This window comes from Panulirus ornatus, chromosome 11, assembly GCF_036320965.1.
Source record: "Panulirus ornatus isolate Po-2019 chromosome 11, ASM3632096v1, whole genome shotgun sequence".
Taxonomy (NCBI): domain Eukaryota; kingdom Metazoa; phylum Arthropoda; class Malacostraca; order Decapoda; family Palinuridae; genus Panulirus; species Panulirus ornatus.
In genome coordinates, this window is record NC_092234.1 from 51,553,888 (window position 1) to 51,579,886 (window position 25,999).

General features: G+C 41.0%; 1 protein-coding gene across 1 annotated transcript in view; it reads right to left on the reverse strand.

Moving 5' to 3' along the window:
- Nucleotides 1–25,999, reverse strand: part of LOC139751519 (uncharacterized) — a 302,420-nt gene that overhangs the window by 259,441 nt on the left and 16,980 nt on the right. The window contains exons 2-5 of the mRNA XM_071667018.1: nucleotides 21,238–21,361; nucleotides 17,678–17,902; nucleotides 17,101–17,267; nucleotides 5,322–5,443 (exon numbers count right to left, since the gene is read on the reverse strand). Coding sequence (XP_071523119.1) covers nucleotides 5,322–5,443; nucleotides 17,101–17,267; nucleotides 17,678–17,902; nucleotides 21,238–21,361 — 638 coding nt within the window. The remainder of the gene's footprint in view (nucleotides 1–5,321; nucleotides 5,444–17,100; nucleotides 17,268–17,677; nucleotides 17,903–21,237; nucleotides 21,362–25,999) is intronic.

The window sequence follows — 25,999 nt, forward strand, 5'->3', positions numbered from 1 at the left end:
GATGCTGGTTGGGTATTCATTACAGAAGAAAATGCACCAAAACCTCAGTTTGGGTTTGCAGGCAGAGTAAGCATGGGTTATGGTTAGAGCACACCATGTTCCCTCCAAAGGGTCAGTCTCTCAGTACAACCAATGTGTGTGAATCTGTTCTACTTGTGAGATTTGAGTATACCTGCTGATATGATTTTGCTGCATCCTGCTGTGTTTGTGTTTGATAATATGGCATCCAAACATCCAGCAACATCTATGCCAGAACCAGCAGTCAAACACGAGAGAGCCTCTCTGACCTTAGCAACGAAGCTGGAAATATTACAATGCACTTGATGTAGATGAGGGAGCATCAGCACTAGGACTTGTTTACAACCTGGATGAAATTACATTTCGGAGTGCTGTGGCCCGGTATACTCCCCTCTGAAGACTTGTGAGTGTTTATGTTAAGGACACAATACAGCTGAGCCATAGCCAATTTAAGCAAGCACAGGATGGCAAGATAAGTTTATTCGATGTCAGAAGCTACATAATGTGAAGGTAAGGAGAGAATACAAGTAGTATTTGCAATTTCTCTTTGTGTGAGGTTTTTGTAGAATATAATCCCAGCATAAAGCGAAGGAGAAGCAATTTCTGAATGATTCAGTATATCAAAAACTAAACTCGAATGACTGCAGTTTTCATAATCAACACGGACAATTTCCCAAAACATTTTGGATGACAGAGGCTGTACTGTACTTGGATACTGTTCTGATATTTGTAAGAAGAGAGTTTGTCTCCTTTACTATTCTCCTAATGTGAAACTAGCTACAGGTTAAGGATGTTGACTCCAAGGTCCTTCTAACATGCAGAATCATGAAGCATTTTTCCTGCCATATATCAAGCACACTGAGACATTTCACTCAGCCTCATCCTCATAACTTTATAAGACAGAAGTTTTATTGTTTTTGGAAAATATTCTGATACTAGCAAGAAAGTTTGTCTCCTTAACTATTCTCCTAATGAGGAACTCCGGCAACAAGTCGGGAATGATGTTGACTCTAAAAGTCCTTCTAACAAAAAGAACCCTGAAGCTTATTTCCTACCATTTATTTATCATACTGAGACTTTTCACTATGTTCCACCTTCATTACTTTATATTTGATTAGGTTGAATTTCATTAACCATGTATCAACCTTTGGAGTCAGTTTAGGTCCCCTTGTAGGTCGAAGCAGTCTTCTTGGATTTTTACTTGTCTCATGAAGTTTACATCAACTGCAAACATATTCAGGTAGAAGGCCATACCTTCAGGCAAGCTATTTACATAGATCAAGAAAAGTAATGGTCCCAGAACAGAATCCTGTCCCACTCCACTGTGTCGATGGGAATACAGTCTCATAAAAGAACTTCGAATTCTATAGGAGTATTCATATCCTTTCTACTGGAAGTGCAACCTTGGGCCTTAGGATCCTCTGCAAAGAAACCTTGGGTATCACCAAGACTCTTTCTTAGACACTTGGTCCAATGGTAATTACAAGTAAAAAATAAATACAGGAAAGTAAGCTACATATTACAGCAGCAGTACAGCTTACAATGCTGTTAATAATCATGAACCTAATAATCAACATCTATCACACGAAGTGAATTACAAGCTTCAAAAAGTTCAATCAAAGTAATTAAAATGTAAAATCTTCATAAAAGCATTTCATGGAAAAAGGGTCTATTTTAGATGTTTATAGGTTACTTATGATTTTCATATGCATGCCATATTGATATTTATCTTTTTTATTATACTTTGATGCTGTCTCCCGCGTTAGTGAGGTAGCGCAAGGAAACAGACAAAAGAATGGTCCAACCCACCCACATACACATATATATACATAAGCACCCACACACGCACATATACATACCTATACATCTCAACGTATACATACATATACATACATAGACATTTACATATATACCCATGTACATATCCATACATGCTGTGTTCATCCATTCCTGTCGCCACCCCGCCACATATGAAATAGCACCCCCCCCTCCCCACATGTGCACGCAAGGCAACGCCGAGAAACAACAACAAAGGCTACATTTGTTCACACTCAGTCTCTAGTCGTTATGTGTAATGCTCTGAAACCTCAGCTCCCTTTCCACATCCAGGGCCCCACAAAACTTTCCATGGTTTACCCCCAGATGCTGTACATGCCCTGGTTCAATCCACTGACAGCATGTCGACCCTAGTATACCACATCATTCTAATTCCTCTATTCCTTGCACGCCTCTCACCCTCCTGCATGTTCAAGCCCCAATCGCTCAAAATCTTTTTCACTCCATCCTTCCACCTCCAATTTGGTCTCCCTCTTCTCCTTGCTCCCTCAACCTCTGACACATATATCCTCATTGTCAATCTTTCCTCACTGATTGTCTCCATGTGACCAAATCATTTCAATACACCCTCTTCTGCTCTCCCAACCACACTCTTTTTATTACCAAAAATCTCTCTTACCCTTCCATTACTTACTCCATCAAACCACCTCACACCACATATTGTCCTTAAACATCTCATTTCCAGCACATTCACCCTCCTGCACACAACCCTATCTATTGCCCATGCCTCACAACCATATAATATTGTTGGAACCACTAATCCTCCATACATACCCATTTTTGCTTTCTGATATAATGTTCTCGCCTTCCACACATTCTCCAATGCTCCCAGAACCTTTGCCCCCTTCCCCCACACTGTGAGACACTTCCTCTTCCATGGTTCCAAACGCTGTCAAATCCACTCCCAGATATTTAAAACACTTCACTTACTCCAGTTTTTCTCTATTCAAACTTACCTCATAATTTACTTGTCCCTCAACTCTACTGAACCTAATAACCTTGCTCTTATTCACATTTACTCTCAGCTTTCTTCTTTCACACTTTGTACCAAACTCAGCCATCAACTTCTGCAGTTTCTCACCCAAATCATCCACCACTGCTGCATCATCAGCGAACAACAGCTGACACTTCCCAAACCCTCTCATCCACAACAGACTGCATACTTGCCCCTTTCTCCAAAACTCTTGCATTCATGTCCCTAACAACCCCATCCATAAACAAATTAAAGAACCATGGAGACATCACGCACCCCTGCTGCAAACCGACATTCACTAGGAACCACTCAATTTCCTCTTTTCATACTGGTAAACATGCCTTACATCCTCAATAAAAACTTTTCACTGCTTCTCCCACACCATATACTCTTAATACCTTCCACAGAGCATCTCTATTAACTCTATCATGTGCCTTTTCTAGATCCATAAACGCTCCATACAAATCCATCTGTTTTTCTAAGTATTTCTCACATACATTCTCCAGAGCAAAGGCCTGATTCACAGTCTAGTGCTCTGTATATGCCTTGACCCTCTCAATCAATATTCTCCCATGTAATTTCCCAGGAATACTCAACAAACTTATACCTCTGTAATTTGAACACTTACCTTTATCCCCTTTCCCTTTGTATAATGGCACTATGCATGCATTCCGCCAATCCTCAGGCACTTCACCATGAGCCATACATACATTAAATACCCTCACCAACCAGTCAATAATACAGGCACCCCCTTTTTTAATAAATTCCACGGCAGTACCATCCAAACCCGTCACCTTACCGGCTTTCATCTTCGCAAAGCTTTCACTACCTCTTCTCTGTTTACCAAATCTTTCTCCCTGACCCTCTCACTTCGCACACCACCTCGACCAAAACACCCTATATCTGCCACTCTTATCATCTAACACATTCAACAAACCCTCAAAATACTCACTCCATCTCCCTCTCACTTCAATACTACATGTTATTACCTCCCCATTTGCCCCCTTCACCGATGTTCCCATTTGTTCTCTTGTCTTACGCACTTTATTTCCCTCCTTCCAAAACATCTTTTTTACTTTCCCTAAAATTTAATGATACTCTCTCACCCCAACTCTCATTTGCCTTCTTTTTCACCTCTTGCCTCTTTCTTTTATACATCTCCCACTCATTTGCACTATTTCCCTGCAAAAATTGTCCAAATGCCTCTCTCTTCTCTTTCACTAACAATCTTACTTCTTCATCCCACCACTCACTATCCTTTCTAATCTGCCCACTTCCCACCTTTCTCATGCCACAGGCATCTTTTTCACAAGCCATCACTGCTTCCCTAAATACATCCCATTCCTCCCCAACTCCCCTTACGTCATTTGCTCTCACCTTTTTCCATTCTGCACTGAATCTCTCCTAGTACTTCCTCACACAAGTCTCCTTTCCAAGCTCACTTACTCTCATTACTCTCTTCACCCCAACATTCTCCATTCTTTTCTGAAAACCTCTACAAATCTTCACCTTTGCCTTGAAAAGATCATGGTCAGACTTCCCCCAGTTGCCCCTCTCAGCACATTTACATCCAAAAGTCTCTCTTTCATGTGCCTATCAATTAACACGTAGTCCAATAACGCTCTCTGGCCATCTCTCCTACTTACATTTGTATACTTATGTATATCTCTTTTTTAAACCAGGTATTCCGAATCACCAGTCTTTTTTCAGCACACGAGTCTACAAGCTCTTCGCCATTTCCATTTACAACACTGAACACCCCATGAACACCAATCATACTCTCAACTGCCACATTACACTCACCTTTGCATTCAATTCACTGCTCCCAAAATGCTTACCTCTCATGATCTTTCTTCTCGTGACCAGGTGCATAGGTACCAATAATCACCCATCTTTCTCCATTCACTTTCAGTTTTACCCATATCAATCTAGAGTTTACTTTCTTACACTCTATCACATACTCCAACAACTCCTGCTTCAAGAGTAGTGCTACTCCTTCCCTTGGTCTTGTCCTCTCACCAACCTCTGATTTTACTCCCAAGACATTCCCAAACCACTCTTCCCCTTTACCCTTGAGCTTTATTTCACTCAGAGGCAAAACATCCAGGTTCCTTTCCTCAAACATACTTCCTATCTCTCCTTTTTTCTCATCTTGCTTACATCCACACACATATAGACACCCCAATCTGAGCCTTCGAGGAGGATGAGCACTCCCCACATGACTCCTTCTTCTGTTCCCCTTTTAGAAAGTTAAAATACAAGGAAGGGAGGGTTTCTAACCACCAGCTCCCGTCTCCTTTAGTCACCTTCTACAATACGTGGGGAATGCGTGGGAAGTAGTCTTTCTCCCCTATCCCCACGGATAATAAATCTTATGCTTTTGAAAATCCATTCCATAAATTCTGCAAGATACATATTGTGCTGTAAAAATCTAGTTATACTCAGATGGATTGAAAATAATTATTTTCTGCAGCAAAAATAACCAGATACATACATATAATTCAGTCTTGCAGGTTCACCCTTTTGTCCTTGTAATCCTGGAATACTTGGATATGGAGGTGGCTGGTCTCCTTGTTCACCAGGAGGGCCTTTAAACCCTGTATCACCATGTATTCCCTGAGGAGAGTTAAAGATGAATTTTATGAACAAACATCAGGAAAAATATTTGTGTGTGACTATAGAAGGGTTCCCTGTCAAGTTTAAAGGGTAAGGTGAATTTCATGAACAAACATCAGGAAAAATATTTGTGTGTGACTATAGGAGGGTTCCCTATCAAGTTTAGAGGGTAAGGTGAATTTCATGAACAAACATCAGGAAAATTATTTGTGTGACTTTAGGAGGGTTCCTTATCAAGTTTAGAAGTTATCTTCATACAGTTCTGCAATGGATTTCCTGGATCATTCTGTTTCACATAATGAATATAACCTTTTTCAAAACTAAAATCAGAGCAAACTAAGCTATACTTTTACAGCTGAGTTAACTTCTGATTTCAAACTAATTTCACTTTTTTAGAAAATTAGCAGCTTCATATTATATGAAATTAAAAAATTATTTTTGAGCAAACCCATCTCCTGCCCCACTGTACTGTGAATTTCTAACAAGCCATCTAATGTAGTCAAAGAGGTAGATAAACCTATAAAACAAACAACACATCATGCTAAATGCATTCAAAAAGCATAACCATAACAATTTTAGGAGAGCTACCTGAAAACCATGCATAAAAAATAAAACAAAAGTATAATTGATTAATTAGCAATTATCCTATCTAAACACTAATGGTGTCATATCAACCCCTTCCATTGGCCACAACAGCCATGTGGTGCCAGTCTTAATTCCCAATGATCCAAATGGAACTTAACATTAGGAGGAAGGTGGGTGGGTAACAATGGGAGGTGATGGTTCTGACTCAAAAACATGCTTGTTATAGGATTAAAGCTGATATTTTAAGTCATTCCATCACCTGCCCTTCTTAATTAAGTACTTTACCATGGAAAAAGAAAGGGAAGAGGATTTTCTTAACAGAATGACTCAAGTTATGGGCACTAAACAAAAATGGCACTTGTCTTCCAGCGATGATGACCTGAAAGACAGCTCTTGTTGAGATTTTCATGTTAAATCTTCATAGAGCCACATGTATTCTATGCCTTTTGGCAGACCACAGGAATAAACATTGTACAGACGGATATATATCAGACATTAGTGTGCCTAAGATCTGTCAGCATGTTTTGAGCTGCTAGACAGACCACAGAAAATACTGTGTAGGCCACAACACATCACCATGCTTTGCATTCCTTTACATGTTATGTCACAAATGAGAAATGTCAGTGTGCACTGTGTCATTTGACAATTTCAAGGAATGAACACTGTACAGTCAAATCCTTGTCAGCATGTGCTGAGCTGCTTTACACACATATAGGATATGACATGTCTTGGCAAGACTTGCTCATTTGCACTTTGCCGTGTGATGAATCTCTTTGTCTTCTGTACTCTATGTGCCTCTTCCTAAAAGGGTTCATGTTTAATGAGTGCCTCTCCATACCCCAATCAAATGTCAACCAGAACTTCAGCTTAAAGGAAATATGGAAAGCTGTGATTTCCTTATAAATATCTATTGAGTTAGGCAATAGTTTCAGTTATGACATTATCATGTATCTTTAGAGTTACCAGTAATTTTGCACAGCCACCCTTACTTTTCATAAATGTCACAAATTTACCAAATATGGATGTAGTGACCAGGTTAATTCAGCACCTGTGCCTGGCATGATATGAAAACTATACTCCTCAACCTCAGTCAGTGGCTGGTGCCCCAAGTGGGTCACCCCATAGGTAATCAAGGACCTCTGAAATAAAGATGGCCTTCTACTGAGATGAATGAGCCTAGTCACAGACTGGATAAGCCAATAACTGGATGGTAAGTACAAATGAAATGCAACATGGCAAAACAGATTTGAGAAACTATGCAGTCTAGAGCTGATATGGGTGTTTCAAGTAACTCTACTGGAACTTGAAGTGCTGACAGTCTCTTCCACTCCACCACACCTGATTACTGTTCCCTGCATCAGAAAGGTAGCGCCAGGAAACAGAGGAAGAAAGGCCACATCCGCTCACATCCATACACAAGCTGTCATGTGTCATGCCTGAAACCACAGCTCTCTATCCACATCCAGGCCCCACAGACCTTTTCATGGTTTACCCTAGATGCTTCACGTGCCCTGGTTCAGTCCATCAACATCACGTTGACCCCTATACCACATCATACTTCATCGTTCCAATTCACTCTAACCTGTGCATGCCTTTTACTCACCTGCATGTTTAGGCCCCAATCACTCAAGGTCATTTTCACTCCATTCTTCAATCTCCAGTTTGGTCTTCGTGTTCTCCCTGCTTCCTCCACTTCTGACACATACATCCTCTTTGTCAACCTTTCTGCATCCACTCTCTCCTTATGTCCAAACCATTTCAACACAACCTATCCAGCTATTTCAACCACACTCTTTATTACTACATCATTCTCTTACCCTTTCATTACTTAATCAAACCAAACCAAATACTATTTTCAACCACACTCTTTATTGCTACATCATTCTCTTACCCTTTCATTACTTACTCAATCAAACCAAACCAAATACTATCCTCAAACATTCCATTTCCAACACATCCATCCTCCTCACAGCCTTATCTATCTGTCACACGTGCCTTGCATCCAAATATATTGTTGGGATTAATATAACTTCAAATATACCTATTTTCCTTACACTTATGCTTCCATGGTTCCATTCACTGCCATGTTCATTCCCAGGTTCTAAAACACTTCACTTTCTCCACTGTTTTCAATTCAAACTCATGCAATAACTAACTATCCTGCAACCCTACTAAACCTGATAACTTTGCTCTAATTCACAATTACTCTCAACTTCCCTTCACACACCCTTCCAAATTTAGTCACCAACTTCAGCTGTTTCTCAATCAAATCTGCCATCAGTGCTGTATCATCAGCAAACAACAGACACAAGTCCCAGGCCCTCTCATCCCCTACAAGATTGCATACTTGTCCCTCTCTACAAAATCATCACATTTACCTCCCTCACCACCCCATCCATAAACAAATTCAACAACCATGGTGACATCAAACACTCCTGCCACACACCAACCTTCACTTGGAACCATCCACTCTTTTCTCTTCCTACTCGTCCACATGCCTTACACCCGATAAAAATTTTTCACTTCTATCAGCTTTCCTCCCACACCTTATATTCTTATGACTTTCCACAAGGCATCTCAATCAACCTTTTCATATACTTTCTTCAGATCCATAAATGCCACATACAAATCCATCTGTTTCTCTATGTAATTTTCACACACATTCTTCAAAACAAACACCTGATCCATACATCCTCTACCACTTCTGAAACCACACTTCTGCTCCCCAATTTGATGTTCATTACATGCCTTCACACTTTCAAGCAATACCCTTCCATACAACTTACCAGGTATACTCAATAAACTTATCCCTCTGTAGTTTGAACGCTCATCTTTATCCCCTTGCCTTTATACAATGGCACTGCACGTCTATCTGTTTATATCTCTAAGGCCTGTTCCCTTTGGGAATTCCCTCAAGGGAATGGCTGTCACTTGATAGCCTTCTGAGGCTCATCCTTAAGAGGCCACTGGCAGAGGGCAATTCAAGTAAACTCCTACCAAATGTTCCTAACATCTACTTCTACCTAATATTCTATTCCTGCCTAATGTTCCAACCTACTGCTTTTACCTAATGCTCCCAGCTAATTCTCCTAACTACTACTTCTACATAATGTTTTTACTTAATGCTCCTGCCCAATGTTCCCACACATCACTTCTATATATTGCTCCTACCATTTTAAGCACAAAGCACTCACCAAAGGAAAGTCTAGAATTGTGAAGAATGAACTGTAAGAGTCAAGTGTTGTCAAGTGTTATGTGAGACTAGGAGATCTTGTATATTTGTGTACAGAATACCATCAGTCTACATGTGGGTGAGGCAGAAAGAAAGCTACCTGGGTAAAGGAGTACAACTTGACAACCACTGAAGTGCTGGCTCACTATGCAGCCATCACTAAACCTTCCAATACCCATGCAAGGAGCACTGCACTGGTAATATATCTCCCTAGTCAGTGGCTGCCTACTGACTACTACCTACTAAACATGCATTCTGCCAATCCTCAGGCACTTCACCATGAATCATACATATAATGAAAATCTGTACCAACTGATCAATAATACAGTAAACTCTTTTCTTAAAAAAATCCACAGACACCTTGCCACGTTTCATCTAACACAAAGTTTTCACCACCTCTTTTACCTTTACTAAACCACTCTCCCTCACTCATTTTGCTCACCATCCCAACCCAAACACCTGACACCAATGTTCCTATCTGTTCTCTTGTTTTTTGCACATCAATTACCTCCTTCCAAAACATCATTTTATTCTCCTGAAAGTTTACTGATACTAGCTCCCCCCAACTCTCATTTACCCTCTTTTTCAACCCCTGCACCTTCCTCTTGACTTCTGATCTTTTATCTTATACATCTGCCAGTCATTTCCACTCCTTTCCAGTAAGTACCACTCAAATGCCTCTCTTTTCTTTTCCATTAGCAGCTTTAATTCTTCATCCCATCACTCACTACCCTCTCAAATCTGCCTATCCCCCACCGTTTGCATGCTACATGCATTTCTTGCACATGCCAGCATGCCCTAAATGCTTCCCATTTCTAACCCAATCCCTTTGCAAATTTCCTCTCACCTTTTGCCATTCTACACTCTAAAAATCTAAATTCTCTCTTTCAAGCTCACTTACTCTCATCACTGTCTTCTCACTGAAATTGTTTTCTCTTTTCTGAAAACCTCTACAATTCTTCACCCTTGCCTTCACAAGATAGTGATATGTCATCCCACCACCAGCTGGTCCTCTCAGCTCATTTACATCCAAAATTGTCTCTTTTACATGCATATCATTTAATATATAATCCAATAACAACCACTGACAATCTCTCCTACTCACACACATATACTTGTGTATGTCCCTTTTTTAAAACCATGTATTTACAATCACCAGAACTTTTCCTACGCACAACTCTCCATTCATAACAATGAATACCGCAGGCCAACCCCCAGTTATACCCTCAATGGCCACATTACTCATCTTCACATTTAAATCACCCATCACTACTACCCAGTCTATTACATCAAAACTGCTGACACACTCACTCAGCTGTTCCAAAATCCCGCCTCTCATAATCTTTCTTCTCATGGTCAGGTGCATAAGAACTAATAATCACCCATTCCTTACCATCCACTTTCATTTTGACCCACATGACTCTAGAATTTACTTCCTTACACTCTATCATACACTCTTACAACCCCTGCTTCAGAAGTAATGCTATTCCTCCCATGACTCTTGTCCGATCACCAACTCCTGACTTTGCCCTTAAGACATTTCCACATTTCTTTCCTCAAACATTATACTTATCTCACCTCTCTCCTCATATTGGTTATATCCACACACACACACACTTAGGCACCTCAGCCTTAGCCCTCAAGGAGGACAAGCACCCTCTGCTTGGATTCTTCTTCTGTTCCTTCTTTGGAAACTTAGATACAAGAAGGGGAAGAGGGTTTCCAGTCCCCCACTTCCATCCCTTATAGTTGCCTTCTAAAACATTCGAAGAATACAGAGGTGAAATTCTTTCTCCCCCTCCCATGTACGCATATATACATACGTATACATTTCAACATTATCCCTGGGAATAGGGGAAAAAGAATACTTCCCACGTATTCCCTGCATGTCATAGAAGGCAACTAAAAGGGAAGGGAGCGGGAGGCTGAGAATCCTCCCCTCTCGTTTCTTTTTTTAATTTTTCCAAAAGAAGGAACAGAAAAGGGGGCCAGGTAAGGATATTCCCTCAAAGGCCCAGTCCTCTGTTCTTCACGCTACCTCGCTAACGTGGGAAATGGCGAATAGTATGAAAGAAAAGAAACATTTCAACATATACATAACATATACATTTCAACATATACATAACATACATACACAGACATATACATATATACACAAGTACATATTCACACCCGCTGCTCCCATCCACTCCTGCCGTCACCCATCCACACATGACACAACATCCCTACCAGTGATGCAGCACCAGGAAAAGACAAAAGAGGCCACATTCATTCACACTGTCTCCAGCTGCCGTGCGCAATGTACAGAAACCACAGCTCCCCTTCCACACAGACTCTCCCACCATGGTTTACCCTAGACACTTCACATGCCCTGGCTCAATCCATTGACAATACGTCAACCCCAGCACCCCACACCGCCCCAACCAACTCCACTCCCCGCACACCCCCCACCCTCCAGCACATTCAGGTCTTGATCACCCAAAATCACCCCACCCCCCTACCTCCAATTTGGTATCCCACTTCTTCCCTCCACCTCTGACACACACATCCTCCCCATCAATCCTCCCCCACTCCCTCCATGCATCCACCCCCCCACTCCCCCAACCACATTCTCCCCACTACCACACAACTCTCGCACCCCTTCACCACCACACATCTCTCCCACCCTTTCACTACCACACATCTCTCCCACCCCTTCACTACCCACCCAACCAAACCACCTTCCATCACACATTATCCCCAAACACCCCACCTCCACACAACCCTACCCACAGCCCACACCCCACAACCATATAACATTGTTGGAACAACCATTCCCTCAAACACACCCAACTTTGCTCTCTGAGACAATGCTCCCACCTGCCACACACCCTTCAATGCTCCCAGAACCTTTGGGTTGAGGGACAAGTAAATTGGGAGGTAAGTTTGAATGGAGAAAACTGGAGGAAGTGAAGTGTTTTAGATATCCGGGAGTGGATTTGGCAGCGGATGGAACCATGGAAATGGAAGCGAGTCAGGGTGGGGAAGGAAGTGAAGGTTCTGGGAGCGTTGAAGAATGTGTGGAAGGCGAGAACGTTATCTCAGATTGCAAAAATGGGTATGTTTCAAGGAACAGTGGTTCCAACAATGTTATATGTTTGTGAGGCATGAGCTATAGATTGGTTTACGTGGAGGAGGGTGGATGTGTTGGAAATGAGATGTTTGAGGACAATATGTGGTGCGAGGTGGTTTGATTGAGTAAGTAATGAAAGGATAAGAGAGGTGTGTGGTAATAAAAAGACTGTGGTTGAGAGAGCAAAAGAGGGGGTACTGAAATGGTTTGGTCACATGGAGAGAATGAGTGAGGAAAGATTGACAAAGAGGAGGGATGTGTCAGAGGTGGAGGGAACGAGGAGAAGTGGGAGACCAAATTGGAAGTAAAAAGATGAAGTGAAAAAGATTTTGAGCGATCGGGGCTTGAACATACAGAGAGATGAAAGGCGTGCAAGGAATAGAGTGAATTGGAGTGATGTGGTGTACCGGGGTTGACGTGCTGTCAGTGGATTGAACCAGGGCATGTGAAGCATCTGGGGTAAACCATGGAAAGTTTTGTGGGGCCTGGATGTGGAGAGGAAGCTGTGGTTTCGGTGCATTACACATGACAGCTAGAGACTGAGTGTGAATGAATGTGGCCTTTGCTGTCTTTTCCTAGTGCTACCTTGCATGCATGCAGGGAGAGGAGGGTGTCATTTCATGTGTGGTGGGGTGGTGACAGAAATGAATAAGGGCAGCCAGTATGAATTATGTATATGTCTATATATCTATATGTCTGTGTTTGTATACATATATGTATACGTTGAGATGTATAGGTATGTATATGTGCGTGTGTGGACGTGTATACATGTGTATGTGTTGGGCCATTCTTTCAATTGTTTCCTTGCGCTACCTCGCTAACGTGGGAGACAGCGACAAAGTATGATAAAATAAAAAATAGATATATATTTGTTTTATTTATTTCATTTTGCTTTGTCACTGTCTCCCGCGTTAGCGAGGTAGCGCAAGGAAATGGACGAAAAAATGGCCCAACCCACCCACATACACATGTTTATACATACACATCCACACATGCAAATATACATACCTATACATCTCAATGTATACATATATATACACACAGACATATACATATATACACATGGACATAATTCATACTGTCTGCCCTTATTCATTCCCATCGCCACCTCGCCACACATGGAATAACAAACCCCTTCCCCCTCATGTGTGCGAGGTAGGGCTAGGAAAAGACAACAAAGGCCCCATTCACTCACACTCAGTCTCTAGCTGTCATGTAATAATGCACCGAAACCACAGCTCCATTTCCACATCCAGGCCCCACACAACTTTCCATGGTTTACCCCAAGACACTTCACAAGCCCTGATTCAATCCACTGACAGCATGTCGACCCCGGTATACCACATCTGTTCCAATTCACTCTATTCCTTGCATGCCTTTCATCCTCCTGCATGTTCAGGCCCTGATCACTCAAAATCTTTTTCACATCATCTTTCCACCTCCAATTTGGTCTCCCACTTCTCCTTGTTCCCTCCACCTCTGACACGTATATCCTCTTGGTCAATCTTTCCTCACTCATTCTCTCCATGTGACCAAACCATTTCAAAACACCCTCTTCTGCTCTCTCAACCACACTCTTTTTATTTCCACACATCTCTCTTACCCTTACATTACTTACTCGATCAAACCACCTCACACCACATATTGTCCTGAAACATCTCATTTCCAGCACATCCACCCTCCTGCACACAACTCTATCCACAGCCCATGCCTTGCAACCATACAGCATTGTTGGAACCACTATTCCTTCAAACATACCCATTTTTGCTTCCCGAGATAATGTTCTCGACTTCCACACATTCTTCAAGGCTCCCAGAATTTTCGCCCCCTTCCCCACCCTATGATTCACTTCCGCTTCCATGGTTCCATCCGCTGCCAGATCCACTCCCAGATATCTAAAACACTTTACTTCCTCCAGTTTTTCTCCATTCAAACTTACCTCCCAATTGGCTTGACCCTCAACCCTACTGTGCTCTTATTCACATTTACTCTCAACTTTCTTCTTTCACACACTTTACCAAACTCAGTCATCAGCTTCTGCAGTTTCTCACATGAATCAGCCACCAGCGCTGTATCATTAGCGAACAACATCTGACTCACTTCCCAAGCTCTCTCATCCACAACAGACTGCATACTTGCCCCTCTTTCCAAAACTCTTGCATTCACCTCCCTAACAACCCTATCCATAAACAAATTAAACAACCATGGAGACATCACAAACCCTGCCGCAAACCTACACTCACTGAGAACCAATCACTTTCCTCTCTTCCTACACATACACATGTCTTACATCCTCGATAAAAACTTTTCACTGCTTCTAACAACTTGCCTCCCACACCATATATTCTTAATACCTTCCAGAGAGTATCTCTATCAACTCTATCATATGCCTTCTCCAGATCCATAAATGCTACATACAAATCCATTTGCTTTTCTAAGTATTTCTCACATACATTCTTCAAAGCAAACACCTGATCCACACATCCTCTACCACTTCTGAAACCACACTGCTCTTCCCCAGTCTGATGCTCTGTACATTCCTTCACCCTCTCAATCAATACCCTTCCATATAATTTTCCAGGAATACTCAACAAACTTATACCTCTGTAATTTGAGCACTCACTTTTATCCCCTTTGCCTTTGTACAATGGCACTATGCAAGCATTCTGCCAATCCTCAGGCACCTCACCATGAATCATACATACATTAAATAACCTTACCAACCAGTCAACAATACAGTCACCCCCTTTTGTAATAAATTCCACTGCAACACCATCCAAACCCGCTGCCTTGCCGGCTTTCATCTTCCGCAAAGCTTTTACTACCTCTTCTCTGTTTACCAAATCATTTTCCCTAACCCTCTCACTTTGCACACCACCTCGACCAAAACACCCTATATCTGCCACTCTATTATCAAACACATTCAACAAACCTTCAAAATACTCACTCCATCTTCTTCTCACATCACCACTACTTGTTATCACCTCCCCATTAGCCCCCTTCACTGAAGTTCCCATTTGTTCCCTTGTCTTACGCACTTTATTTACCTCCTTCCAAAACATTTTTTTTTTTTTTTTGCTTTGTCGCTGTCTCCTGCATTTGCGAGGTAGCGCAAGGAAACAGACAAAAGAAATGGCCCAACCCACCCCCATACACATACACGTCCACACACGCAAATATACATACCTACACAGCTTTCCATGGTTTACCCCAGACGCTTCACATGCCCTGATTCAATCCACTGACAGCACATCAACCCCGGTATACCACATCGATCCAATTCACTCTATTCCTTGCCCTCCTTTCACCCTCCTGCATGTTCAGGCCCCGATCACACAAAATCTTTTTCACTCCATCTTTCCACTTCCAATTTGGTCTCCCACTTCTCCTCGTTCCCTCCACCTCCGACACATATATCCTCTTGGTCAATCTTTCCTCACTCATTCTCTCCATGTGCCCAAAACATTTCAAAACACCCTCTTCTGCTCTCTCAACCACGCTCTTTTTATTTCCACACATCTCTCTCACCCTTACGTTACTTACTCGATCAAACCACCTCACACCACACATTGTCCTCAAACATCTCATTTCCAGCACATCCATCCTCCTGCGCACAACTCTATCCATAGCCCACGCCTCGCAACCATACAAAATTGTTGGAACCACTATTCCTTCAAACATACCCATTTTTGCTTTCCGAGATAATGTTCTCAATGTTCTCGACTTCCACACATTCTTCAAGGCTCCCAGGATTTTCGCCCCCTCCCCCACCCTATGATCCACTTCCGCTTCCATGGTTCCATCAGCTGCCAGATCCACTCCCAGATATCTAAAACACTTTACTTCCTCCAGTTTTTCTCCATTCAAACTTACCTCCCAATTGACTTGACCCTCAACCCTACTGCACCTAATAACCTTGCTCTTATTCACATCTACTCTTAACTTTCTTCTTTCACACACTTTACCAAACTCAGTCACCAGCTTCTGCAGTTTCTCACATGAATCAGCCACCAGTGCTGTATCATCAGCGAACAACAACTGACTCACTTCCAAAGCTCTCTCATCCACAGCAGACTTCATACTTGCCCCTCTTTCCAAAACTCTTGCATTCACCTCCCTAACAACCCCATCAATAAACAAATTAAACAACCATGGAGACATCACACACCCCTGCCGCAAACCAACATTCACTGAGAACCAATGACTTTCCTCTCTTCCCACACGTACATATGCCTTACATCCTCGATAAAAACTTTTCACTGCTTCTAACAACTTGCCTCCCACACCATATATTCTTAGTACCTTCCACAGAGCATCTCTATCAACTCTATCATAAGCCTTCTCCAGATCCATAAATGCTACATACAAATCCATTTGCTTTTCTAAGTATTTCTCACATACATTCTTCAAAGCAAACACCTGATCCACACATCCTCTACCACTTCTGAAACCACACTGCTCTTCCCCAATCTGATGCTCTGTACATGCCTTCACCCTCTCAATCAATACCCTCCCATATAATTTACCAGGAATACTCAACAAACTTATAGATATATAGATATATATATTCCTATGAGTCCACGGGGAAAATGAAACACGATAAGTTCCTAATTGCACTTTCGTGTAATAATCACATCATCAGGGGAGACACAAGAGAGAAAGATAACAGTCAGTAACATACATAGAAGAGACGAAGCTAGGACGCCATTTGGTACAAAATGCCCTCACCTTAAAACCAGGTATCCCATCATCTCCTCTCAGTCCCCTTGGTCCTGGTGGGCCTCTATAACCCCTAGGTCCTGCCTGCCCAGGTTCTCCTTGATCCCCTTTGATTCCTCTTGAATTTGTGCCACCATCACCTGGTTCTCCAATAGGACCACGAGCTCCAGGAGGTCCTAGTTGACAATTTGTGAACTTAGTAATTTTTTCTGATCATTATGCTTTTATGAAAATAATTACTCAAACAATTCTAAACTAATGAAATATACACTGGAAAATGAAATTATATAAAACTATATGGTGATCAAAATGAAAAGCTATATGTTTACATCTACAGCTTCAGTGGAGAGCATACAGACTTGGACAGAATTTTTTCAATCAAGGATGAATGTAACAAAGAATAAAAGACAGAGTGACTATTTTGAAAGTCAAAATTGTACAGAGAAGGAGGAGGAGGAGGAAAATTGGGCTTCATGAGGTATAAAATCAATTTCAAAAACTGGTAATTGAGGGTTCCTGTACCTCTAGGAACAAATTGGATAATGCTAATGTTATCTCAAATGTAGATAGCTGAAAAGCATTTTACCTGGAGAGCCCCTTACACCTGGAGGTCCAGGGATACCATCTGGGCCTGGGGCTCCATCAGTACCATTACAACCTGGTGGACCATCATTCCCTGCAGGTCCCTCTAATCCAGGAAGACCAGGAATACCAGCAGTTCCTTGAAATCCTGGCATACCCATTTGTCCTCTAATACCTTTCTCTCCTACTGCACCTGGCTCTCCATAATCACCAGAAAGTCCAAGACGACCTGAGGACATTTGGAAATTTTAGCATATTTTCAGCTACTCTGACATATGATCTTGATTATCAAATATAAATAGAAAATATGTTCACATATGAAAAACTACATGGTTCAAATATGGACAAAAACTGTGCTAACTCTGTGCTTTACATTTGCTACAAGATTATCCAACAAAGAGAAAATATCTAATTAATTCAAATTAAGAGTTTCTTCGGTAAAAGATAATAGCCAAAAAAACTCAATAAGGCCTTTTACACACTCCATGCAGTGAAGATGTGAAATATTCTTATGTAAGGTAGCATCCTAGCTAGTCAGAAATTATACTAATTTCTTGTCAATGGTCAGATGTGAGAAAATAATCATATCTGATTCTTATTAAAACATGTACTATGAACACTATATTTGTTGATATCTAATAGATATTTTACTACTTCACACATGCACTAACTAAAATTTGATTGATGGGTTGAATTCTTTGCTCATTTGGATTCTTATCTGGGACTGTAAAATTTGCATCTGTAGTATCTTTCTTTACTTTTTACATTATATCTGCCATTTTGTTGACAGTTTTCTTCGAATCCTTGTTGCTATTGTAGACTTGATCAAGTAGATTTGCAAAGCGCACCTTGTGAAAACAATATATCCATCAAACTACTTTTCAAGACAAGGTCTTACCCTCTCGGTAAAAACTACATTTGGTAACTGACAATCACTTCGGTATATTTTATACTGATTAAGTTAAAACATCATAGGTATATTCTATATAGATACACTGAATGGTTATGGATGGGGTGGTTAGGGAGGTCAATGCAAGAGTTTTGGAGAAAGGGGCAAGTAGGCAGTCTGTTGTGGATGAGAGGAGTGAGAAGTGTGTCAGTTGTTGTTCGCTGATGATACAGCGCTGGTGGCTGATTTGGGGGAGAAACTGCAGAAGTTGGTGACTGAGTTTGGTAAAGTGAGTGAAAGAAGAAAGCTGAGAGTAAATGTGAATAAGAGCAGGGTTATTAGGTTCAGTAAGGTTGAGGGACAAGTAAATTGGGAGGTAAATTTGAATGGAGAAAAACTGGAGGAAGTGAAGTGCTTTAGATATCTGGGAGTGGATTTAGCAGTGGATGGAACCATGGAAGCGGAAGTCAGTCACAGGGTAGGGGAGGTGGGTGAAGGTTCTGGGAGTGTTGAAGAGAGTTGAAGAATGTGTGGAAGGCGAGAAAGTTATCTCGGAGAGCAAAAATGGGTATGTTTGAAGGAATAATGGCTCCAACAGTGTTATATGGTTATGATAGGGTTGTGCGGAGGAAGGTGGATATGTTGGAAATGAGACGTTGGAAGACAATATGTGGTGTGAGGTGGTTTGATCGAGTAAGTAATGAAAGAGTAAGAGAGATGTGTGGTAATAAAAAGAGTGTGGTTGAGAGAGCAGAAGTGGGTGTATTGAAATGGTTTGGTCACATGGAGAGAATGAGTGAGGAAAGACTGACAAAGAGGATATATGTGTCAGAGGTAGAGGGAACAGGGAGAAGTGGGAGACCAAACTGGAGGTGGAAGGATGGAGTGAAAAATATTTTGAGCAACTAGGGCCTGAACATACAGGAAGCTGAAAGGTGTGCAAGGAATAAAGTGCATTGGAATGACGTGGTATACTGGGGTGGACATGCTGTCAATAGATTGAACCAGGGCATGTGAAGCATCTGGGGTAAACCATGGAAAGGTGTGTGGGGCCTGGATGTGGAAAGGGAGCTATGGTTTGGGTGCATTACACCTGACAGCTAGAGACTGAGTGCGAACGAATGTGGCCTTTTTTATCTTTTCCTTGGGCTACCTTGCATGTGGGCAGGCGGGTGAGTGTGAGTGTGTGAGTGAGTGTGTGAGTGTGTGTGTGTGTGTGTGTGTGTGTGTGTGTGTGTGTGTGTGCTATTTCATTTGTGGCGGGGTGGCGACGGGAATGGCTGAAGGCAGCAAGCATGAATATGTACATGTGTATATATGTATATGCCTGTTTATGTATATGTACGTATATGTTGAAATGTATAGGTATGTATTTATGAGTGTGTGGGCATGTATGTATATACATGTGTATGTGGGTGGGTTTAACCATTCTTTCATCTGTTTCCTTGTGCTACCTTGCTAACGCGGGAGATGGCGATTAAGTATGATAAACATATAAATAAATATCAGCCTAAAACTGCATATGTACTACATGCATTACACAGAACTGATATGATGCATAAATTCATTTATATACAGAGTAAGCAAAGCGTTTATGACTTCCTGAAACAGTGCAAACAATATCAAGAAGAATATTTATATAGTTACCAATACACATTTTGCCCTAAGTTCATGTAGCAATCATATCAAATAGTACCAATACAATGTTAAACTGCTTACAGTTTGAGCTACTCCATTGTGTTCAGTGTGCAATTTATCATCCTATGTGTGCATCATGTAACACTTATACAGTGAATTCATATTCAGTGGGCCTTCTTCTTTTTGGATGACTGTTTCATTGTGGACTGGAGGGAAATCCCACTATCCACAGTGCAGATAGGGGAGAAGATAGTTAACATAAAGACAAGATATTTCTTTTTATTGCATTTTCATTTTGGCAGAACAGAGAGCACTTCTCCCTGATATGGAAAACTTGACAAACCAATTAATTGTTGAAGTGCCATATACAGTATGGACTCATTCTGGCTTTTGATTGTGAGTGTGCAGCATATGTTCCAGGGCTTCCAAAAAGCAACAGGGTTGATGAAGACAAGAAAGGTTTCATTAGTCAAACATTTATATTACATGGAAGCTGCAGCCCTCTTTTTGATGACATCTATACAGAAAAGGTAAAGGTGTTAACTGTGACACATATGGGAAATTTTCTTATTTCCTGTATACACTGGAACAGGGTCATGGACAAGATTTCAGATTTGACAACTAAGCAAGCAAATTAATATTCATTTCTTCAAAAGACACTGAACTGCCTTTAATCTGGATTCATTTATCTTTTCTCCATAGTGTAGGAAACAGAAATCATTTTAAGGAAAAAACAGAAAATGACCTTTAGCCTGATTTGTAAGAAATTTTCTCATGGAGATAATCCTTTCAGTAAGTGATGTAGTTTCATACATCTGTCAGTCTATTTCATCCCCTTTATGTATCTGATGTAGTTTCATATATCTGTCAGTCTATCTCATCCCCTTCTTTATGTAACTCCTTAAAATGTATAGATGAACCAAATGTACACTAAAACTCACACAATTAATGAAATAACAAAGAATATACTGTACAGAGGTAATGCAAATAATTCTTAAGCATATAATAAATCTTTTACACAAATTTGTTGTTCACACCTGGTGGTCCCTCTTCCCCTGTGTCCCCTGGGATGCCAGTTGAGCCCTGTAGACCACGGATGCCAGGTGCACCAAGGAATCCTTTCTGACCTTCACATAAACATGTGTAGCAGTTCAAGCAAACCTGTAAATTGAATAAACAAGTAAAAAAGAAGGCTGCCCTTACAGCCATTCTAGAAAAAGTGGATGGATGAGTTAAAGTATGCCTGTAATATAAAATGAAAGTTAAAAAAGCAGCCATTTGATATGTATCAGCAAATCAACAGCTAATCATAACTATCCACAACACAAACAAAAAACATTATGACAATGTAGTAAATGTAAAGACCAGCCCTTACTTTTCAGAATGAAACATTCACTGACGTATTTCTTGTCATAAAACTATGAATTTTCCTGTAACTATAACAATTTATTTCCTAACAGGAGTCAGGCAATGAGTACAAGAAATGAGAAAGTCCTTCTCTCTTTACTATCAACATGGTAATAGTGTATCCAAGAAATGTTTACCTGAGGGAAAATTCCTCACCTTCCTTAAGGAACAGAATCACCATGCATAAGCCATCAGGGTAACCTGATCACAACCTTCAAGTTTTCAAACGAGATTGATACAGTTCTTTGAGATATGTAAGAGTGGTGGATGATTGGATCAGATTGATTGAGGACATGGTTAATGCAGACAGCATACAAAATTCAAGAGGTTGTATGATAGCAAAGAGTGCTCAAGGGATGAGGCCCAATGAGTGTAAAATTCACTCCCTGTACAGTACAAATTGGAAATTATAAATATGTAATTCACCATCATCCATTCTCAGGAAGAAGGCTAACATGAGTTAACAATGTATTTCCTGCCATTCAAAGTAAAAGCCTCTTGCTTGTGTCTTCACTTTATGCCATCCCATTTTTTTTCATCTATAACTCATTGAACCATCTCCTGAACATATAAAGTACAGTATTTTTTCTAAATATTTGATATTCATATCAGACAAGTGGTTGGACTGTTCCTTCCAGTTAAGGATTTTATAAATGAAAGGCCTATAAGATACAGGTTTGCTGACAAGCAGCAGGCATGTTATGCTTTCTTTTTCTTCCCACTGCAGGTCTTACCACATCTATCAAGCTAACTGGTTCCTGGTACTGACTTGCTAATGTGGGAAATACGATTAGGTGTGAAATGAAAACGGTTCTTAAAGGTATTTTCACCTTGAGCATCATATTCAGGCTGCACTTTCTTTACTTTGTATTTTCTTTTCTTTTATTTGGACAAGTATAATCATAACTCTCTGTTGGTAGCTATCATCACCTTACCACAAAAAGGTTGATCCCTTCCCTTACACTTGCTTCGGCAATTCATATTTTTGAGTCAGAGAAGTTAAGCTTGTTCCTTATGCAATGGTTATAAGCTTGCTTATTTTCATCACCCTTTTCTCACCTACATTATTTCCTATTTTCCTAAAACCTCTACATATTTTCACCCTCACCTCTACCAGGTAATGATGAGACACCTCTCCAAGCAGCCCTTCTCAGCACATTCACATCCAAGAGTCTCTGTTTAGTGTAGCTATCAATTAGTATGTAAGCCGGTAATGCCTTCTTAACTTCTTTCCTATTCACATATGTATACTTAAGTGTATCCTTTTTAAACCAGGTATTCCCAGCCACCAGCCCTTTTTCAGCACACAAGTTAACAAGCTGTTCACCATTTCCATTAACCTTACTGAATACACCATGCCCCCAATTATACTCTCAACTACCACGTCATTACTCTCCTTCATATTGAAATGACCCATCAACAATACCATGTCTCTTGCATCAAAACTGCTGACACACTCATTCAGCTGCTCTCAAAAAATGTGCCTCGCATCACTTTCTACTCATGGCCAGGTACATTGTTACTGATAATCACCCATTTCTCTTAATCCATGTTCATTTTTACCCACATCAGTCTGGAGATCACATCCTTACACTCTTATACACATTCCAACTCTTACTTCAAAACTAGTGCTACCCCTTCCTTAGCCTCTGCCTTCACAGCAACTCCTGATTTTATCACTAAGAGATTCCCAAACCATTCTTCCCCTTTACCCTTGAGCTTTGGTTCAGTTAAAGCCAGAACATCTTGGATCATTCCTTTAAACATACTACCTATCTCTCAATTCTTCTTATCTTAGATAGCCTAACCTGAGCCTTTGCGGAGGATAAGTACTCCTTGCTCAGCTCCTTCCTCTGTTCCATCTTTCAGAAACTGAAATACTAGAAGAGGGTGGGGGTCCAGGCCCCAAATTGTGCCCCTCTTAATTGCCATATGACACACAGGGAATACAGGAGTAGAATTTACTTCTATTATATATATAATAGAAATAATAAACTCTAGATTGATATGGGTAAAACTGAAAGTGGATGGAGAGAGATGGGTGATTATTGGTGCATATGCACCTGGGCATGAGAAGAAAGATCATGAGAGGCAAGTGTTTTGGGAGCAGCTGAGTGAGTGTATTGGTAGTTTTGATGCACGAGACTGGGTTATAGTGATGGGTGATTTGAATGCAAAGGTGAGTAATGTGGCAGTTGAGGGAATAATTGGTGTACATGGGGTGTTCAGTGTTGTAAGTGGAAATGGTGAAAAGCTTGTAGATTTATGTGCTCAAAAAGGACTGGTGATTGGGAATACCTGGTTTAAAAAGAGAGATATACATAAGTATATGTATGTAAGTAGGAGAGATGGCCAGAGAGCATTATTGGATTACGCGTTGATTGATAGGCACATAAAAGAGAGACTTTTGGGTGTTAATGCGCTGAGAGGTGCAAATGGAGGGATGTCTGATCATTATCTTGTGGAGGCGAAGGTGAAGACTTGTAGAGTGTTCAGAAAAGAAGAGAGAATGTTGGGCTGAAGAGAGTGGTGAGAGTAAGTAAGCTTGGGAAGGAGACTTGTGAGAGGAAGTACTAGGAGAGACTGAGTACAGAGTGGAAAAAGGTGAGAACAAAGGATGTAAGGGGAGTGGGGGAGGAATGGGATGTATTTAGGGAAGCAGTGATGGCTTGCGCAAAAGATGCTTGTGGCATGAGAAGCATGGGAGGTGGGCAGATTAGAAAGGGCAGTGAGTAGTGGGATGAATAAGTAAGATTATTAGTGAAAGAGAAGAGAGAGGCATTTGGACGAGTTTGGAGGGAAATAATGCAAATGACTGATAGATGTGTAAAAGAAAGAGGCAGGAGGTCATGAGAAAGGTGCAAGAGGTGAAAAAGAGGGCAGACGAGAGTTGGGATGAGAGAGAATCATTAAATGTTAGGGAGAATTAAAGTTTTTTTGAAAGGAGTTAAATAAAGTGCGTAAGACAAGGGAACAAGTGGGAACATCAGTGAAGAGGGCTAATGGGGAGGTGTTAACAAGTAGTGGTGATGTGAGGAGATGGAGTGAGTATTTTGAAGGTTTGTTGAATGTGTTTGATGATAGTGTGGCAGATATAGGGTGTTTTGTCAAGGTGGTGTGCAAAGTTAGAGGGTTTGGGAGAATGATTCGGTAAACAGAGAAGAGGTAGTAAAAGCTTTGCGGAAGATGAAAGCCGGCAAGGAAGTGGGTTTGGATGGTATTGCATTGCTGACTGGTTGGTATGGTCATTTAATGTATGTATAATTCATGGTGAGGTGCCTGAGGATTGGCGGAATGCTTGAATAGAGTCATTGTACAAAGGCAAAGGGGATAAAAGTGAGTGCTCAAATTACAGAGGTATAAGTTTCTTGAGTATTCCTGGGAAATTATATGGGAGGGTATTGACTGAGAGGGTGAAGGCATGAACAGAGCATCAGATTGGGGAAGATCAGTGTGATTTCAGAAGTGGTAGAGGATGTGTGGATCAGGTGTTTGCTTTGAAGAATGTATGTGAGAAATACTTAGAAAAGCAAATGAATTTGTATGTAGCATTTATGGACCTGAAGAAGGAATAGGATAGAGTTGATAGAGATGCTCTGTGGAAGGTATTAAGAATATATTGTGTGGGAGGCAAGTTGTTAGAAGCAGTGAAAAGTTTTTATCGAGGATGTAAGGCATGTGTATGAGTAGGAAGAGAGGAAAAAGATTGGTTCTCAGTCAATGTTGGTTTGTGGCAGGGGTGCATGATGTCTCCATGGTTATTTAATTTGTTTATGGATGGGGTTGTTAGGGAGTGAATGCAAGAGTTTTGGAAAGAGGGGTAAGTATGCAGTCTGTTGTGGATGACAGAGCTTGGGAAGTGAGTCAATTGTTGTTCGCTGATGATACAGCGCTGGTGGCTGATTCATGTGAGAAACTGCAGAAGCTGGTGACTGAGTTTGGTAAAGTGTGTGAAAGAAGAAAGCTGAGAGTAAATGTGAATGAGCAAGGTTATTAGGTACAGTAAGGTTGAGGGACAAGTCAGTTGAGAGGTAAATTTGACTGGAGAAAAACTGGAGGAAGTGAAGTGTCTTAGATATCTGGGAATGGATTTGGCATTGGATGGAACCATGGAAGCGGAAGTGAATCATAGGGTGGGGGAGGGGGTGAAAGTTTTGGGAGTGTTGAAAAATGTATGGAAGTTGAGAACGTTATCTTGGAAAGCAAAAATGGGTATGTTTGAAGGAATAGTGGTTCCAACAATGTTATATGGTTGCAAAGCATGGGCTATAGATAGAGTTGTGCGGTGGAGGGTGAATGTGCTGTAAATGAGATGGCTGAGGACAATAATAAGTAATGAAAGGGTAAGAGAGATGTATGGAAATAAAAAGAGTATGGTTGAGAGAGCAGAAG